The sequence below is a fragment of the Lampris incognitus genome, chromosome 14 (assembly GCF_029633865.1).
Source record: "Lampris incognitus isolate fLamInc1 chromosome 14, fLamInc1.hap2, whole genome shotgun sequence".
Classification (NCBI taxonomy): domain Eukaryota; kingdom Metazoa; phylum Chordata; class Actinopteri; order Lampriformes; family Lampridae; genus Lampris; species Lampris incognitus.
In genome coordinates, this window is record NC_079224.1 from 41,159,968 (window position 1) to 41,180,383 (window position 20,416).

A 20,416-nucleotide genomic window follows, 5' to 3' on the forward strand; every position below is an offset into this window, starting at 1 on the left:
GGTCGGGCGTCCCTACAGACACAATTGGCCGTGTCTGCGGGTGGGAAGCCTGGTCGCTGCACTAGCGCCTCCTCTGGTCGGTTTGGGTTCCTGTTCAGGGGGATGGGGGGAACTGGGGGGTGGGATAGTGTGATCCTCCCATGCGCTACGTCCCCCTGGTGAAACTCCTCACTGTCAGGTGAAAAGAAGCAGCTGGTGACTCCACATGTATGGGAGGAGGCGTGTGGTGGTCTGCAGCCCTCCCCGGATCGGCAGATGGGGCGGAGCAGCGACTGGGACGGGTCGGAAGAGTGGGGTAATTGGCCGGGTACAATTGGGGCGGAAAAAGGGAGACCCCCCCCCCCTGAAAAAAGTTTTGATGTTATTGCTCGTTGCCATGGTAACTCATCGGACGTGGTAATTGTTAACACTCGGTGGATGAACTTAAGACAAAACAACGACACAGAATTGAAGAGTTAGCAATATCATTTAATCCTTCCCCCTTAGCTCAGAATCACTGTTGCACATAACTTACAATTTAGTTTTCGCAAATTCACAGGTTCTTTTTTTCCCCCTCTTCAAACTTCCAGTTTGACCTCCCTCTTGTATCAAACAAAAAAGCAGATTGTATTATACAAAAATGCAAACCAATTTTCACACAGTGAATTCTCTTACAAAGTCAAAATGGCGTAATAATGGCTACATCCACATTGTAGGAAGGTAATTCTAGTCATTCCTTAATGGAGTATAATATACATATAAAAAACTTTTTTTTTTCTTGCTGAAATCAAACCTGTACCTTAATTTAAGAGATATTTTACACGGGAGTAATATAAAAAAAGCCATTTGCGTATTTCCCCGGAAAGTCAGGGAATAAGATGTGAGTCTCAAACAGCACTAACAGAGTTCAGTGGTCAAAGGAGTGGAGGGGTTAATCGGCTATGTAAAGAAGGGGTAGGCGGCAGTTTCACTCAGAAACAAAGAAGAAGAAAAAAAAAAAAAACAACAGGAAATTGAAATGAACATCATCGCTATTTACTAAATAGAAAACCATTCCATACACTTGCCATGTGTCAATTCTGCTGCGCCACAAGCCTTTGAAAATGTGTCTGTGTATGTGTGTCTGTGTGTGTGTGTGTGTGTTGTGTGTGTGGCTACAGGGACCCTTTTGGTAAGATCGGGGGTGTGACGCGGGTCGAGCTATTTCTACAGTGAGAGACAATACGATGCTTAACACCATCAAATGTTGTGGATGTACGGTCGAAAACCCGGCCCGTCTTTTTGATGAGCTCGCCACGTATTTCTTTTGGGTCAATTACTACCGGTCCCAGAGCAGAATCTGACAGGTAGGCCAATGTCCTGTGACTACGCCTAAATGAAAAAAAAACATAACAACAATAGTCTGTGTGCGAACGTCTTGCTGTAGACAGAGTAAGAATGAAACCAAGTGAGGTAAAAGGAACGGCGCTCACTAAGACTCGGAGGTCGGTGATTCCACCCGGCTACCGCAGACAAAAGACATCGCCAAATATAAACTACGAACCCCAACAATAACCTTTCCTCAAACAAAGTCTTGCTTTCCAATCTTGGGATTTGGCATCGTTGCATGAACAAAGTGATTTTTAGGGGCAGTTTTTCACGGGGGGGGGGGGGGGTAGGTATTGTCTCAGAGTCTGTTCGACTCCGAATCATGCCAATTAAGTGTTAATCGATTTGTCGGGAATCATCGCCTGCTCTTTTTGGGAAGAGAGGAGACTTCACAAAGGAAATAAGGCCAACCTTTCATTAGAGACTTAAGGAATTGCCTCTTGAGGGGGCGGGAGGGCGGAGAATCCACCTGCACTTAGCTAAGACCTCGACACCATCACCCAGTACAGCACACTTTGAGGGGGGAAAAAAAAAGAAGCCACGGTCAGGGTACATATTCTACAATACAATCACACACACACAAAAAAAAAATCATAAATTTTCCAAAGTTACAGAAATTTATCTTCTTCGGAAGCATAGTCGAAAACATTTTCTTTGTTTGAACACAAAAAGATTAAGTGAGAACACATCAATGCACACAGAGAAGTCCTTCGTCTGGGAAAGGATAAAGTCTGTGTTGGCAACCAGTGGACAGAAAAAAAAATGGCTGATTCTAAATAGAGATCATTTAATATAAATGCTGAGCGAGTAGAATAAGAGGTGGCACGTTAATAGTGCTTTAGTATATTAATGTATGTATACATACTCATGTATAAGTGAGTTGTGTACCTAAACAATAAATGTAGCGAGGAGCAGCCTCAAGGGGCTCGAAGTGTGGCTGAAATACGAGAACAAGTGGAAACCCCAAAACATTCATTTTCCAAGGCTCTGACAAATCGGGAAGAAGCGATGCCTGGTCAAAATGACCGAATGGGACTTCAGACATATGCTCACGGATGCTTACCGAATCCACAAGTCTTCGTCCAGCTGACTTACTGGTACTTGTGGATCTGTCCAACAGAATTTTGTCAGTTCTTTCACACACCTTGTCTGAGCCGAACGAAGACCGAACGTCGCACCAAAATGACTAGCGTCACCAGTGTCACCTCTATCCATGTCCCTTAACCGTTTGAGCAAGAGGACTCACTCTTTGCGTCTCAGCCCAGCTCTATTAAATGTTGCCAATCATGTCGACGGTTTACAAAAGGCAGAGAGCTGCTAACCGAGCAGTAGCAACAAACAATGCACGCGGTGGTCAAAGAGCAAGAGAAATAATCCAGCTGGTGGTGATGATAACAGCAAGTCGTGAATCAAAACATTGTGAGAAAGTAAACTGAAAACTTGTCAACTACTAACTCCAGAGGCTTAAATAGACTCAGTGCTTAAATAGATGAACTTGTCCAATCTCGCCAGAGAACATCCATTATGGCGAGATCATAACCAAGACAACTACCATGAATTCATCTTGCAGCTAACATGCCATAACGCGATGCCTTTTTAAAGTACTTCATGTTTTGTTTTTTTTGTGATAAGCTATTTAAATGCTTGACGAGTAAGGTCTCTCCTACTAAATATGTAATATTCACGCTAGGTGTCAAGGTTTTGGTGTGCACAGATAATTTCAGGTGAGTCACACCCCCTGGATCGTGACAACATAAAGCATGGAAGAGAGAGAGAGAGAAAAAAAAACAAGAACAACAACACAAGGGAATGCAACTTCATAGAAGTTAAGGAGAAAAATGACGAGATAATCCCAATGGGGAGGCCTTTAGTGTGACCAGATGCGACAGGGGAGGAGGGGACTCGCTCCTTCCACCAAACAGTAGATAGTCAAATTTATGAAGAGGGTGGAGGTTCACCAGTCTACTGATGTGAAAAAAACAAAATGTACCCTCTCGGATGTCCCGCAGGCGCGTTTCGTGTTGACATGCATGCTTTTTCATAGCGTCAATGGCACTGTGAAGGAGTGCACAGCGGGAAAAACCGAGACCAAATGACAGCCCTGTCATAGCACAGGCAGAAGACATTAAAAGTCACACCACAACTGAGAGAAGCAAACAGTAGGTTCCCTGATAGAAAACACAAGCAAAGCTCATTATCAAAAAGACTCACTTTTTGCAATCTTTAAAACAGAATGCTTCGGTTAAATATATAATATACTGCTTTTTCAAGTATGAAACAGACATATGATATATTCATAAAATGCACTAATAAAATACTTCTCACGGCGAAGGAAGTGCATGTGGTCTTAATGTGACTTATGAACAACTTGCCGATATGCATTTGAACCGAGGCTGAACATCGGTAGGAAAATCAAAGTTTCCTCCTCCCCGGAGCGTCGTCATCTGGCCAACCACCATCTACGATTCGGGGGGTGAGAGTTCCTGAGTAACCAGCAAAATAATGTCTATGCTCCGTCAAATACGACTTGTCTCGAAACGTCTTCGCATGTCATCAGGCTGGCATCGAACGCAAACACGAAATATGTAACAGTTCCTAAAGGTGCATATAGATCTGCATACTCATGCTGTCAGACAAAAAGAACTGCTCTTGTGTGTGTGTGTGTGTGTGGGGGGGGAGGGGGTAGCCGCTACTTTACATTTCTACGGTATTTATGCAGCAGAAGTGAGTCTAGCCGTCTTGAATTAAGTTGCATCACTGTTACTATCATCACCACCACCATTTGCTTTACCGATACATTTTTTGTGAGCCTTGTTAACCTGTAGTCCCAGTAAGAAAAAACAAACAAAAACAAAGAAAACAACAACAAACGAGAAAACGAGAAAAAGCAAAAATGAGAAATGTTATCAAATGCCCTGGTTTCCAGGCAATGAAAGTCATTTTAAAAAAGCTCATTCACAGAACAAAAAGAAAGAAAATTCATATCACGGCAGATACTGCTCATCTTCTAAATAAAATGTGTATGTGTGCCTGTGCATGCTTTTCATTCGAGCGTTTGTTTGTGTGTGTATGTGTGTGTGTGTGTGTGTGTGTGTATGTATGTGCACACTACGAGCAGGAATGGACCACACCATTCTTCTGCATCTCTGAACTCCCGGTTCCTGGATCAGAACAGAGGCTCAGGGAAGATGTCTTATTGGTAAGTGACAGCATGGATCCGCCCACCCCGCTTTCCTGCAGACCACTGGAGCCATTGGAAACCTCGCTGAAGAGACAACGGGAGGAAAGAAATGAGGGGGGTAGTGAGCATGAGAACACTTTGCACAGATGTATGAAAAGGAATGTGTTTTAACTGTTCAGATACGTGATTCTGTGTGTGTGTGTGCGTGTGTGTATGTGTGCGCGCGCGCACCCACCCAAGAGCCAGCGAGATCTCCTCCAGCTGGGTCTTGTGCTCCGGTTGTCCATTCTCTGCAGCCTTCATCTTGTACTGCTGAACTTCATGGGCTGCCTGGCTCTCCTGTTAAAGTAATCAACAACTCACTTAATGCAAATCTTTAATTATCATGAATTTTATATAGTCATTTGACCCGACTGCTTATCCATGTCAGGACTCCTGATTTTCTAATATTCATACATTCAGGCTTCAGTCACTGTGTAAAGAGTATAACTGTGATGTATGGCGCCATTACACACTGTCTCTACAAACAGGGAATTTCATGGAATCACCATACAAGCTAATGCTTCTCTCGTAAACAATAGCTTTTTTTATTTTACCACCTCTCACAATGCCCATCAGAACCCACTAAGCACTCTGCCTCACCATGGCCATCTCACGGGTCCTCAGGCCAATCTCTCTCTCCACGTGGTGGAGCTCAAGGCTGAGCTGTTCGCTAGAGATCGCCGTCGTGCTTGCGCCCCCTGCTGGCCACTTAGGCTGCTGCTGCTGCGCTGCCGTCTGGCTAGACTGGACAGGTTGGCCAGCTAATGCACTGGCCTCCCTTTGGAGCAGCAGAGAGTTACTGGCAGCCTGACGAGGGGAGAAAGGAGAACAAGAAAGGGGAGGACGAGTACAGGAAGGAAAGGATGATGTAAATCAATGTGGACATAACAAAAAAAAAACAATGTTGTGCAACCTAACTGGATTAAGCTGGTCCGGGCTCATACATTTTACAATTTAAAAATCCTTTAATTATATAATTAATTTGAAGGTTTTAGTCAGTGATGATGATGATAGTACTTCTGCACCCATTTCTGATAGTCTTTATGTCATAGCCAACACATTACTGACCTATGATTGTTTTTCACTGCAAAAAATATCAAATGGGAAGTGACAGTGGGTCTACAAGTATAGAATATATGTACTGTCATATACACCGGAGGTCAGTTTAGTAACTCACCAACGGTTTAGCAAGTCTTTTCAAGGGACTTGATTAATTCCCCTTTAAGACATGGAAATCAAATTTGTTTTCAAGCTTGGTTAGGTAAGAGAGCATTCAAACCTCCATGTTGTGCATCTGGGTTTGTTGGTTTATCTGTTGGTTGACCTGTTGCAGCTCGATCTTCAACTGCTCTCTGTCTGGGGCTGCCATGGGCAGGCTGATGAGAGATGGGCACTTCATGAGAAACTGATCAAACTGCTCAAACTATCCTAATTTTTCACTAAAGCAGGCAACACATGATCACAGGCAAAAGCACTTTGCACCAGGCCAAGATGTTGTTTTGCCAATGGAGAGAGTAGTGACACCCAACTTACAAGGCAGCACTACCTTAGCACTGCTCAACATTTCCACCTTGATGCTGTATGAGGCTCACTCATATATGATAAACCTGGAGTGGCTCTTCAGTAGGGATGACTTGTCTTTAGCCAACTAACCCAACAAGTGACTCGGCTCATCACTGCACACTTCTGATATGATAAATCAACAAACCTGTGTCTCCTAGGCTGTGTCTTACTATGGCGCTATCTAGCATAACAGCACAAATCGCTTTTATGTTGCCAGCTTAAGAGTGCAACATGAAATGTTTACCTCTGATATTAAAACCATACACAAGTCCACTCAAAGCCTTATCAATGAGACAATATCATAAAATTATTGAATAAAAATAGTACTAGGCAAAATACACAAAGCTCTCACCGCTCACTGAAATGTCCCTGAGAGGAGGAGCAAGCCTGGTGGGAGGGGTAAGAGCCCCCACCCCACCCCCCGTGGTTTCCATACGAGTATTCCGCTATGAATGAAGAGGCAAAGTAGTGTTACAAAAGGTTCCATGATGAACTTGTGATTGGCCAAGGAACACTGTTATTCAGCCAGGTAAGAAAATGCTAAATGTCAGGAGAAAATTATGAACACTGCCTGCAAATTTACTGTAGATAGGTGAATGAAATGTGCAAAATGGCAGGCTCTTCCACGTGTGTTTCTTACCAGCCATGGCCAAGTGTTTAGAAGTTGGGTTCTGTGGCGTGGAGGCCATGGCCTGGACAGGGCCAGTGGTCTGGTAGCCTGTTTTAGAGGTGCGGGAGATTGCACCAAAGCGTGAAACAGTGGGCTGGGGGCCAAATGGGATAATGGGGTCGTCATCCTTTACTTCTGCACCCCTCCGAGGGGCTTCCAGAGAAGGCTCCCTCAGACCCTTAGCCTCCACATTCTGAGAGAGAGAGAGAGAGAGAGAGAGAGAGAGAGAGAGAGAGAGAGAGAGAGAGAGAGAGAGAGAGAGAGAGAGAGAGCGAGAGAGAGATTCAGTAAAATAATAGTACCAGCTAAATTGAGAAACTAACTAAAAAGAGAGGACAATAACAGCTGGACTTAAATCCCTATGAGGTATGAGACCCAGTTAATGTTTTAATTGTTTATCAATATCACCCGGATCGTGACAATTGTTTACCTTCAGTATAGGGAAGTTGAACAATATAACTTATGTGCACTGAAGTAGCAATTGTGGACTCAATTGAGTTAACACTAGTAGGAGACATGATATTTGGGGGTTGAGAGCAGAATTTAAATGGCTTCCTCTTCACTTATCACACCTGAAACACTGCAGTTAAAGAGAACATGTGTATCAGTGTCTGTTCAGAGCACTCCGGCTAAACTCACCATCATCTCCATGGTACCAGGAGCCATGACGTCTTTGGGTTTGGCATCCTTGGTGCCAATGTAGGAGCCAATGGTGTCGCAAGACCAAGGGGAGTACTGCCCTGCATAGTCAGGCTCCCTGCACTTCCCAAAGGCTTTGGAGCTCTCTTCACCATACTGTGGAAACAGAATATACACAAACAGAAACCATTTTCACTAATCCATGGATGCCAAGCAAAGGCTTCTTTTCAGCTGCTGAACTTTTATTAAAAGTCCTGACAATGAAAATATCCCATTTTTCACATAAAGCCTCAGGCACAATTTGGATCAGCCTTAGACAAATTTCCATTAGTCCAGGTAGTGCTAACCTCTGGAGGGTAGTCGCTGGGGAAGGGGTGAGAGAGGGTGGGGGAGGCGGCGAAGGGTGGTGGTGATATGACTTTCCTCTCCTCTAGCTGGGAGATCAGCTCCTGCCGGCGACGGTGCAAGTAGTCCAGGCTGGGCTGAGAACGACCATACGGTGGCTCCTAACCCACACACATACACAAAATTAAATTCGTCTCACCTATGTATTCTATTCTGCATGTTCAATGGTTGAGAGTCACCTCTTTATCATCTATGCATCTAACATTAAATTATTTGCCTATTTAATCAAGAAGATTTCCCAAGATCCTATCTTTTATGATTCAGACTTTAAAATTTGATTATGTTGACTGTTGTTCACCTCCAACTAAGGCCTTTGGAGAATTATGATGGAGTGGAGCGGCAATAAGTTATTATTGATTACTACACCACTAGTCGACTGTTAGGGACAACCAGTGAACAGGGAGAGGAAAACTACACCAAACTCACTCTGGCATAAGCCCTCATAGGTGGAGGTTGGGCACCAGCTGGGTAGTAGCCCTCTGGAGGGTACCTGTCCCGCGCAGTAGGCTCAGGGTGGTAGAGTGAGCCACCCTGCCCTGCTGATGGAGGAGGCCCATCCAAGGGCGCTGGGCTCATCCTGACTAGGTCATCCCTCTGTGAGGGGTATGGCTGGGGGGGAGGAGGTGGGCCATGGTAGGGGCCATGGCGGCCTCGGGTGTCATAATGTTGAGGAGGAGGATATGAAAAGGGAGGGCCAGAGTGTGGGGCTTGGTAGGAGCGATCTGGAGGACCATAGCCAGGGTAGGGGTCTTGGTAAGGGGGTCCTGCTGGCTCACTTGGGGGTGGAGGGTTACGGATGTAGCCCCGAGAATACTGCGGTGGTTGTTGGTAAGGGTAACCTTTGAAACAAAGAGACAGTCTAATTAATACCAAACCATCACCTTTTTTCTATTAAGTAGAAAATAATAAATGTTGTGAGTCCACATATATGTTTGATGTAAAACACAATTAAGTTTGTCTAAAACAAGGATAGAGAAAACCTATCTGCTCCAGTCAATCCTTACCTGTGGGGTACTGTGAGTGCTCATATTGTGAAGCTGAGGGTGGCGGGCGGGTGTCAGAGTAGTACATCTCAGGTAGCTGCTGCTGCTGCTGAGGGTACATTGGTGAACCTCTGGGTACCATGGGCATCTGCTTCATACCAGAAAGGTGGTCTGTTGGCAACCTGGAGTGGCCCATGGCGTGGGTTGGCATGGGCATGCCAGGTTTGGGCACTGAATCCAGACTACATGAATAGATTGAATGAGATTAGATTTACAGACAGATAGGTAACAAAAAAGGCCGACAAATAAATGCAGATACAACAGATCAGTATTAGCTGGAAAGAGAACCAGTCCAGATCATTTTGGTACTGAACAACTTGGTACTCATATTTGTCCTTTTTAGCTTTCCTACCATTGTAACAAAGTCAGCAGCAAGGGTTACCAAACGCCAAATAAAACAAAATAAATAAAATACCACTTCTAAAGCCAGCCAGGCATGGCATTAAAGGGTACAGACTCACGAGTCAGGGGGTGATCCTGAGGTGCTGGAACTCCCTCCATCCAACTTGATAGGCTTACGTAGCAGATCATATGCTCCTGTATCTGTTCCACGGGCAATGAGCTGGGGAAGAGACGGCGCACCACTGCCGTTTGTGAGAGGTGAGGGCTTACGGGTCACCCCTGTATCCATGGGAAGGCCCTCATCAGGCATGAGGCCTCCTGAACCAGGAAGGCGAGCAGCCAGACGCTTATTCATTTTACGATACCTGGGGAATACACAAAGGTTACCCAACAGAGACGCCTTAATTTCGACCATACACAAGAATACAAAACTATGATTAAATCATATAATCCGTCTGTGTGTAACGTTTGCACATTTTGCATTATCTTTACTATTGTGATAAGGGGAAATTTAAATAGATGGGACGTAAACAATGTTTATATTGGCAACTGTGACTCACTTCTCCAGTTCTTCCTGAGAGTGAGCAAAGGTACAGCTGGCTCCGCGAGGACAGCCTCCCTTCTGCTTCATGTCACGACACATGTACGTCTTGTATTTACTGTGCTGAGGAGGCTAAAGAGAGACATTGGAGGAGAGGAGTAAGGGAACAAGAGAGGCTATTTTTTTTCCAAGTGACATTTGAGTAGTTTCTAAAAAAAAAAACGTATGGAGCGCATTTGGGTCAATGACAAAGAACAGTTATGTAATAAGACAAAATGACAAAGACGGTGAAACTATTTAGATTTTACAGTATCTGTGGTACCAAGGGTTCTGAAATATTAAAATTCATGGTCATTTCAGCAGAGTATTTTACACGAGCAGCATTAATATGAAAAAAAAAGATACATCCAACTCCCCAAATAAAAATTATAATCACAAACTTGTATGGGAGCTATCATCAGGGCTCCAGACTAACTTTTTACATTGGTTGCACTAATGCACTGAATTTTTTCATTTAGGTGCACCCAAATTTTTCACCGCACCTTTTGGCACCGCAGTAACTCATTTTTATGGTATGGTTACCTCCGCCAATGATGTCGGGTCTGGGCTGGGCCTTTCAGGGCCAGGGACAGGTGTAACAGGCACCGCAGCATTTTTCTTGACAAAAAAATAATCAATAGTTCTCTTCATTTTGAATTACACGCATGTTTTAAGGTTGTGATGTCGCTCGAGGAGGAGTATAGGGCGCGGTCTCATTCATACGCATTACCCCCCCCCCCCCACCGCATTCTGCGAAGATCCGCCCTACTCTGCCTCATTGGATAGTAGGATAGCAGGATGCAGTAGGATGTCTTCGCAGAATGCAGGTGGGGGGTAAAAAACTGCAAATACCTGCTAAATTTCAGGTGCACTGGTGCGACCAATGAAAATGTTCAGTCGCATCTGACAGATTTTTGGTTGCACGTGCAACCACCTGGAGCCCTGCGTTATCATCTTGGTTTGTACATAAGGTCTTCCAGTTCAAGTATCTGAAACTGCTCTTGAGTTTTGAATTTTAATGAACAGGTAATTTTCATAATTGTCTTGTACAGTAACCTCATAAAACTTAAGTTAGATAACCGCCATAGCTTAGCGCAAAGAAAATATGCTTAGTTTGCACACACACCCAAACATCCTTTCTATATATAACCTGGCAGTCATACAGTAAAATAATTTCATTTGCACCTATCAAAAAAGCAATAACTACAATCCATCAAACATAATTTAGCTAATTTTACTGTTCATTACAACAATCACGATCAGTTATCTGAGGTTTACATTACATTAAATTTGGCACTGATCTACAAGACAACTGTCCAAGTTGAAGAGCATATTTCCCAGGGCTACTCTCAGTTCAAAATGTCTTAAGACTGTAGAAAAACTAAGGAACGCTTATGGTTAAATTCTATTTGTTAGTGTACAGGTTAGAAAGCATTTCAAGGCAAAATTTAATACTTCTGTTTGGAAGAAAAAAGTCAGGGATTAACTGAATTAACACTAGCTTTTGTTTGGCCAGGCAGCTAAACAGACCTGCTGTGGGTCAGCTCCTTTCTTGCTGTGGTTTTGGATGAAATCCACCAGACCGTGTACCACTGTCTTCACAGCAACCAATCCCTTCTCTAGCTGCTCCCATGTAGGAGGGGGAGCATCTGTTAAAAAGAAATAATTGGGAATGAGAAAAATAGGCAATTTAGGTAAACATTCAACTTAGTATGTTTTTATAACCTAGGGAAAATGCAGATACTTCACTGACCTTGCCAGAGCTCAACTTGAGGAAATCAGAGCCTCTAACTTGACAAATAAAGAACATCTCTAGTATCTCAAAACTCTTTCCATCAAATTAAAATTTGTTTGGCTCATCTTGTTTTCAAGGCCAACCATTTCTACTTTTTCTTAAACACTCCTTTGACGATCACAAGATTTTTTTTTCTTCTCCAATTGTCTCCTACCACAGCATGCAGATTCAGGTAGAGAACAGCACCCCAGGGCACTTAAACAGGGCTGAAGCTTGCTGTTAGCTGAGATCTTGAGCCCGTGGCCATCTAGCTGAAGAACAGTCCCCTTACTTTTATGTCTCTCAGCTGTCTCCAACTTCTCCACCGGAAATTACACAGTTGAGATTCTTTCATTTGGAAATGGTGGGAGTACGCATAAACAGAGTGCAATGGCTGATTCTCACTGGGTGAATAAGCTCTTACCATGGTATCATCACTACCAGTTTTTAAGGCATTTCTTTTGATAGGACAAGATGTAATGAAAAGTAAATTGAAATAGGTTAAGAGATTAGTGCAATCTAGACGTCTCAAGTTAAGATTCTGGTGAAACCCACCACTACATAACATGCATTATAGGAAACTGATACACCGAGGAAGGCCAGGAATAGCAAGCTTCTCACCAGGGCTGGGGTCAATGTTAGCCAGTAGCTCCAGATGGGGTCGCAGTCTATTAAGGTTGGCTGGGTCTCCTGTCCTCTGGAGTGCGATGGTGAGTTCCTGGACGCTCTGAGCAAAAGAGGCCGGGGTCTGGAGCTACAGCAAAAGCAGGGAAGCAGAGTTATTCTTTGCTTTTGCCACACTTCTTCTGACTACCCTTGCTTCTGTTTATTTCTCTTGATTTTGAATCAAGTGCAATACAATGTTTTACAGTTATGCTTTCTAACACTGAAATTAGATTTTCTAATGACAAGGAGGCTTTGTTTTTTGCATAGACTTAAAGAGATGAAGAAAAATGAAATATTTAGGTATGTTAAAAAGGATTTGAATGGGAGGAAAAACAAATGTATACCAACCTTATCTATGATAGACTGCATGTGTGACTTGTGAGACTGATCTCCATAGAGCAGAGAAGACCACTGGTCTGGAGCAATACGCAGTCCTCCCTCCATGGCAATCTGAACTATCTGAGAGTCATGCTCGCGTCGCAGGGCCTCGTAGGTACGGAATTCCTCTTTCAACTGCATTAGGGATGAATCTTCGTCACGTTTGGTCACCTAAGCAACCGGGGAGGAAGGAGGAAAGAGGAAGTTTGACTGTGTTTGTGTGCATTTGGTTCCGGCAATTTGCTACCCAAAGAGAGAGGGTTTTATAACTATCTTTAGGAGCTTCAGAACTTTTTTAATGACGACTGGGCAATTCAGGATCTCCATAGGAGAATAATACCACTTAATTTTATACTCATATCAAGGCTGGATATTCAAAAATTATATATACACTACCAGTCAAAAAAGTTTTAGAACACCTCCATTTTTCTCAGTTTTATTTAAATTTACGCAGCTTAATGTCTCAAGTGTATTCTGAAATTAAAGCATAAAACAAATAAAAAATTGGAGATAAGAAAAAGACATCATGGAAACGTTCTAACAAAATTTAATCAAAAATTTTGACTCATCAAAGTAGTAACCTTTTGCAGACATAACAGCCGAACACACACGTGGCATTCTTTCTACAATGGAAATCAAATATTGCTCGGATTTTTTTCCCCCCAACACTGTTGCAAAAGATCCTACAAATGTGTTGCACTTGTAGGTTTCTTTGCTTTCACCCTTCTGTCCAGTTCATCCCAAACCAGCTAGATGGAGTTTAAGTCTGGAAACTGTGCTGGCCATTCTATGATTTGAAGCTTACTGTCTTGTTCTTTTCTTTTAAGGTAGTTCTGACATAGCCCAGAGGTATGTTTTGGGGCATTATCTTGCTGTGGTAGCAAAATGCTGTGGTAGCGCCTTACTTCAGAGTGCTAGTCACTTTGCGCATGTTGCCGACTCTGAATCCAGCAAGAGCCCCAGACCATCACACTTTCTCCTCAATGTTTGACAGTTGGTGTCACACACCGAGGAACCATCCTTTCGCCTACTCGATGGTATACAAAAGCCTTGCATGATGAGCCGAAGATTTCAAATTTTGATTCTCCGGTCCGTAAGACCATCTTCCAGTCTTCAGTAGTCCACTGCTGGTGCTTCATGGCCCAGGCAAGCCTCTTTTTCTTCTTTTGTCATCCTAGCAATGGCTTTTTTACTGCCACTCAACCTGTCACACCTGCAGCTTGAAGTCTTCTCTTCACAGCTGAAACTGCGACTTGCTAACTTCAACCAGTGTTAAGCAGTGCTTGAAGCTGTTGTCCTGTGAGTTGCCTATCACGCAAGCTGTTGACTCTCGGAAACTAGTCTTCTGATTCTGTTGTGGTTTTCGGTCTGCGAGACCTCTTCCTGTCAAGAGTTTCCTCCAGCTTCCAAGTGCCTTTTGAGGGTGTAGGAAGCTGTACTCACCAACACCTTGTTTTCTTTGCAATTTCTCTTAAGAAAAGTCCTACACTTACAGGTTAGAATGGTCTAAGTGTCTTCCTTAGCTGTGTTTTTCTTGCCATTATGATTGCAATATGCTACTTCCTGCAGTGCAATATTGTCCAAATAATGCTTCAGAGGGTGTAGTGACAGCCTGTTCAAACACTGGTTTTATACAGAAAGAAGGTTTGTAAATAATCAACAAAGGTTGGGACACATGTCGGAGTTGTTTGCGTCAACATTCAAGGCTTAATTTACTTCCATTGCTGCAGAACAGCTGTATACTGTTATCCTATTACTTGTTCCCTGAAAAGGCGTTTTTTTTTATAAATCTGAAATGTACATTATTTTTCAGTTTTTGGTAACCTAAAGGCCCTGTGATGGCCTGGCGGCTTGTCCAGGGTGTCTCCCTGCCTGCCGCCCAATGACTGCTGGGATAGGCTCCAGCATCCCCGCAACCCTGAGAGCAGGATAAGCGGTTTGGATAATGGATGGATGGAAAACGGTAACCTAAACTTATTTTTTTTTAAACTCTGGTAGTTTATCGTGTACCTTTTTCAGGTTATTCACTGCACTTGAACTGCTATCAATAAAAACTGGGAAAATGGGGGTGTTCTAAAACTTTTGACCGGTAGAGTATATAGACTTGAAATATCTCAAAATATAAAGTGTCAAAACCAACAGTGAGGGACTAGGCACTGAAGTACAGTTGTAATATGTGACCTGATAAAAATGTGTATTGCTTGATTTAGCCAGAGACCTACCTTGAAGCAAGAGGCCCTGTATAGGAGCTGCACCACATGGCCAATGCTAGTCTTTGAGGCTTGTGGAAAGCGTGGCTCCAGCCTTTGGACCACAAAGAGAACCAAAACCTTCCTGGACAGGGCTGAGCCATCCTCCAGAGCAAGAAGAACCAATTTCAAGGCCTCTTCCTGCATGGCTGTGAGAGAAATACACACACACAAAAAAATTCTGGGCGAGTATTCATTTAACAAAAACAGCAAATGTAATTTTCTAAGCAGCTGTGGTGTGGAACGCTTCAAAATTGCCTATCCTCAACAGCTAATGGAGAGCTGGGTACCTGGACCAAGAAACTGGCAGCCTCGTGCACGGACAGCAGCCCACAGATTAGAGGAAAGTTGCTGTGGGTTCTGGTGCTGTAGGATGAGCTCAGTGACAGTGCGTTCCCCCAAAGAACGGGCCGCTCTCATGGCTCTAACACGGCCCTCCTCCTCAACCAGTTGGCAGTGGACCAAGGTCACCAGCTTCCTCTGCATGGGTCTACTCAGGACGCTCTGTGCTGTGCTGCTTAGACCGACACCTGGTGACAGTGGACATTGGAGAGTTTTAGTGAACCAGTAAACATACATAGGAAGGCAAATATTCTTCAGACTTTCATTTTACATTTTAAGTCGAATGCTCAATACTGCTTTGTTATGGGTGGCCACGGAAGAATGGTGAGATTTTCATCTTTAACTTTTCTAATGGTGGGAGTGGGGGCATTTTTTTTTTTTTTTTGCAGGTTGTTTGAGTATCGGATGATTCTTGATAAATGAATGCAGAGGGGGAAAAAAAACGATCTTCAGATATTTTGGTGACAGATTTGATAAACTGAAAGCAATGACTGTTAAACTGAAAGCAATGACTGTTAAACTGAAAGCAATGACAATAATTGCAAGCAATGACAATAATTGCCTCATTGATGAGGTACATGGCTATGTATTTGTTCTCAAAATAAAAATAAATGTAAGCATCAACCAAAAGAATCAACTCTCTCATCATTCAATTATCTTAGATGCCCCTAAAGTAAAGATAATTGATAATATGAAGTCAAATATGGAACAAGGTTGAGTGACTATCTTCAGAGGGGTAAACGTTTAGCAAGACAAAACTGTCAGCTCAGTGACCTGACTCATTTGCGATGTGTGCAGCACAGTGTAAATAGATAAAAATTAAAGAAAGAGCAAAGTACATACAAACAGTTATATATGTTTACCTCTGGTGTTGCTAAGAGGTTTGAGGTACAGGGCCAGCTCCTCCACACACTGCCTGGCCTCCTCATAATGCTGCGAGTCCTCTGGACTCGTAATCAAGGCAACCGGCTGGGCCTTAGGAACCTGGACCACAAGGCAAAAGGCTTTAGGACAGACTTGGAATGGACATTTACAACGACTATCATTGAGGCCCTTTTATCCACTAATCCCTAAGCAGCTCTGTACTGCCTGCAGCAGTACACTTTTACAATAGATTTTCCAGGATTGCCCAATGTAGTTGCAGGAGCAGATGGTCTTGTGCAAGAGTGGCAACAGTGAGGGAGTGTGTGTACTGATAGGGTAAAAACCACCTACTATAAAAAAATGTATCCTATTTTTGATAATCTCAGTGATGAACTCAAATCATACAGCTGAAAATATAATAAAAAAACGGGACCTTGTTCAGGGAAAACCATTGTATATTTAGATTATTTCCATTATTGTGTGACATTTCAGTGGTTTTTAAACCTGAGAAAAGCCTTGAGAAATATGTACATACAAAATTCAAGCTCATGCTAAACAGAAACACACATAGCAGCTGCACAGACAACCACATGATATTGGTGTAGGAGCTCTAGTGATCACAGTGGTCAGACCAAGTATTACGGAAAATGTACCATGTCCTCCTATCACTACCAGGGGCTAGATTTTACTGATGTCCATGTGGTGACTACCTGAGAAACAAAGTTCAAGTTACTATTTCAACTGATTATCATTGCTAACTCAATACAAATAAAGTGTGGCTATTATTTTGCTGGTAAATGAGTAAATGCAAATGTATTAAAGGAAACAACGCTTTATCTTTAAAAAGCAGTAGAACATATTGGAAGCAAGTGCTTTGGTCTTCAAAATTTGCCTGTATATATTTGACAGGACACCAAACATTGTCAAAAAGAGCAACCTAAATCTTCAAGAATTTACATGAGCTTTCTCTTTCGATGACAGGCACTGCTCAGGTACAGCTCAGGTTCCAGACAATGGCAAATACCAGTAATATGGCTCTCACGTCCAGTGAGATAGATTAATATGGTTGTCAATTCTACTCTGTTAATCTTTCTGAGCCATAGTAGGCACTAGGTTGAGAGAAGGGACAATACAGTCATCACCATAATCACACATGGGGGATGTCTTTATCAGGTTGTTATCCCACCCACCATCAACCTTGCTGCCTGCATGTGTCTGGCAGCTTATCCAACAAAGCCAAAAGTCCATTGGCTCTTCCCAATCCTTGTTAGCCATTACACACACTTTTGAACAGAAATGTAGTGCACCACAACTATCCATGGTGCCATTGTGCCAACACCCAGCAGAATTAAACTAAGCTAAGTTACTGCCTGACAACTGCTGTGTGAGTCATCAAAGGCTACCTCAGGATTATGTACATCAGGCAAAAGCAAAAATAGGGATAGCACTCAAACCAAATGCCTAAACAATAATTACTGCAAATTCATACTGTCAGGAAAAACTCAAATTTCTCCCATACATAACATATCCATAGCTGCATCATTCTCCAAACTGGCAAAAAAAGGTTCTGTAAAATAGGCATTAGACCTGAACAATATTGAAAAAAAAAATCCACATCAAGATATTTTTGATATTTTTGCGTTGTATTACAAATAAATTGTGTTGTCTTAAAGAATAAAAAGAAATTACATAATTTCACCATATATATGCAGCTTTTAACTTGGAACTTTATCTGCAAAAATGTTATCACTAGCAATGATTGGGGTGACTTTAGAGGGGAAATAAAGCAGTTGTCCAAAAAGTAATTAAATCAGACTGTATTATTTGTCAGATGTACAAGGATATTTTTGTTTAAGAGTAGTCATAAAAATGGACCTTGCTAAATCTATCAAGCAACAAGAACTTTAGCCTAACATAACTAACGGGCCAGATTTGTGTTACATTGCATCCTTTGCAGTGTGACTGTCACACACGTACTGCGATGTTGATTCTGAAACGATGTATTGTTCAATCCTAATAGGTATCACCTGTCATCTCTCTTACAAACAAACACATGCATACATCTCACCTGTCCTCCCACCAACTGCAGCAGGGCTGTGTTGACAGGTAGCTGCTCAATGTCTGTGCTGATGGCTGTCTGGTCAAAGGGGCAGGCCTTGCGGTGCAACTTGTTCAGGCACATCTTGCAGACAGTATGCCCACAGCCCAAACTAATGGGCCGACGAACGGTCTCTTCAAAAGTCTGTGTGCAGATCGGGCACAGCAGGAACTCTGTCCACTGCGGGGCTTGAACTGGCATGGTTAAATGGTGATGGGACGTATGTGTCAAGGGTATGGGGACTGTGTGTAAATATATATATGCTTTCACACAGAGGAAAAAATATACATATGAAAGATTCCACTGGAATCAAGAAAATTTTCTTCCGAACTCAATCGTTCTCAAATGTCCTCACACATTGTGGATTTGGGATCACATCACGTGACGAAAACTGTAAAAAAAAAGACACACGGAAAACAAATTAAGACAGGTTTAAACGTGTGTATTTTTACATAAACTGTGGCACCATATATACTGCATGAAAATGTAAACACTTTGACATGCAGGGAAACAACGCTGGATTTTCCAACAGCGACAATAATAACAGCAAACGTTTACCTAAAATATTCAATGTGATGAACATTTAAATCCCTGGCGACGTATAAAGGTAAAAAACAGTGTTGTCAAAAATGGGAGTCTTTGAGGGTGTCTTTGCATAATAGAAATTCAAAATGGCTTTGGCTGTGGGCCAGTGGGCCATTTTCGATGACGAGAACTGCAGGACAGTAAGTAAAAAGCAAATATTCCCAATACTGCAAATACCACTGGTGAGAATCGGTGATCGGAGCCGACCGAGAGCGATCAAAACAACTGCTGTGTGGCCTACTTAGACGGGCTTGTTGTCGCTGCGATTACGGACAAAGGGTCTCAGCGAGGCTAACAGCTAGCGTTAGCCTGCAACCTCTCCGCTAACTCGTTATGCGGCTAAAGTTAGCTAGCAATTTAAGTTAAACGATCTGGGGCAATATTTTGCAAATGCGCAGCTTTACGCGTCGTTTGGCGTATCTGCGCGTTAACACGCGAACAGCGGCGACTAATCGCCGCTTCTTCGGCCCCGTTAACGTTGACTTACTTCCGCATAATCAATCGTTGAAAACGATCACTGCTAGCGCTAGCCAAAAACGTTATTATTGTATAGCTCACTGTTAGCGGACTAAGCTATGGGTGGCTAACTAGCAACTTAACTCGACAGCGTAGCGTTCGTGGAACAGTCGCTGTTTCACACAACCCGGATCTGACCCAATGTTACACAGTAATCTTTTATACAGCAATCTTTTTTTATGACAAGTCAGTTTACTTGACCGAGAATACGACCCTTTGTAGGCGAGACTTCGTCAAGGAAATGAAGCATAGCCATCTTGACTGGTAACAGAGATTATGTAACTCAGCAGACCGCCGAGCGAACAAACGGGAGAGAACATCTTTTCCCCTCCCTTTACATGAAAACATTAGGTAATGGCGGTGGTGATTAAAAGCCCGGCATAAGGCGGCGACGAAGTTTTGGGGTGCAGCTGCGGGATGAGAGACTTTTCGCTGCCGTGCGGTACTCGTTCACACACGGCTAACCCGCTACGAGCCAAACCCGTGCTCTCCTCCCCGTACCACCACTCGCAAATCTAAGCTAACCGCTAGCCTGTTAGCCAACTAACCGTTAGCCTGTTAGCCAACTAACCTGCGTGTTCGCAATTATGCGTCGATAATGTGACCGAGGCGATCCCCCCCACCCCATCGTTTACCGGCCGTTTTAGCCCACTACATCTAACATACCGTTATTAGCGTTACTCACTCATCCAAAACACTTGGAAGACCTTCATCTTTCTTTCGGGAAATGATGCGATATTTTCTCGGTCGCCATGTCGACTGTGCAGCTTCGCCGCTGCCGAGGTTTGGGGAGGTGTCAACGGAATCGATAGCCGGTTACAGCTAGCTCTGCGAACTGGGTGGGTGTGCGTGCGTGTGTACATGTATGTGCGCGTGCGCGCGAGCGCAAGCGCACGTCGCCCCGATGGCGCCATCTACCGACATAAAACGGCACACACACACACACAGCGCAAAACGTCGCCCCAATTAAGAAGTCCGCGTGCGTGCGTGGGTGCGCGCGCGCGCATTACGTTCGCGAGACCTGTCAATCGGCAGTTTTTCAGCGTTACGACGGTGTATTTTCTACACGTTATCACAGCTGTATACGTCATCCTCAATGGACAAGAGGAACGTTTGGGTTGAAGGCAATCGC

The 20,416-nt window shown here is 43.4% G+C and overlaps 1 protein-coding gene across 2 annotated transcripts; it reads right to left on the reverse strand.

Annotated features, from left to right (window-relative positions):
• Window positions 1-455: 455 nt before the first annotated feature.
• rc3h1b (ring finger and CCCH-type domains 1b) lies at window positions 456-20,072 on the reverse strand. 2 transcript variants are annotated; one of them, XM_056292594.1, is made up of 20 exons: window positions 19,970-20,072; window positions 18,154-18,574; window positions 16,085-16,205; window positions 15,170-15,409; window positions 14,853-15,028; window positions 12,601-12,801; window positions 12,208-12,340; window positions 11,343-11,461; window positions 9,793-9,905; window positions 9,352-9,597; window positions 8,852-9,072; window positions 8,274-8,686; window positions 7,790-7,948; window positions 7,443-7,598; window positions 6,774-6,996; window positions 6,486-6,579; window positions 5,850-5,946; window positions 5,171-5,377; window positions 4,764-4,867; window positions 456-4,612 (listed from the first exon to the last, which is right to left on the reverse strand). In XM_056292594.1, exons 2-20 carry the CDS (start codon window positions 18,382-18,384, stop codon window positions 4,456-4,458), a joined length of 3,411 nt encoding a protein of 1,136 aa, XP_056148569.1. In that variant the 5' UTR covers window positions 18,385-18,574; window positions 19,970-20,072; the 3' UTR covers window positions 456-4,455. The 2 variants fall into 2 exon arrangements, with proteins under 2 accessions (XP_056148569.1, XP_056148568.1); XM_056292593.1 differs by having other exon boundaries at window positions 19,951-20,062.
• Between the last annotated feature and the right edge of the window lie 344 nt (window positions 20,073-20,416).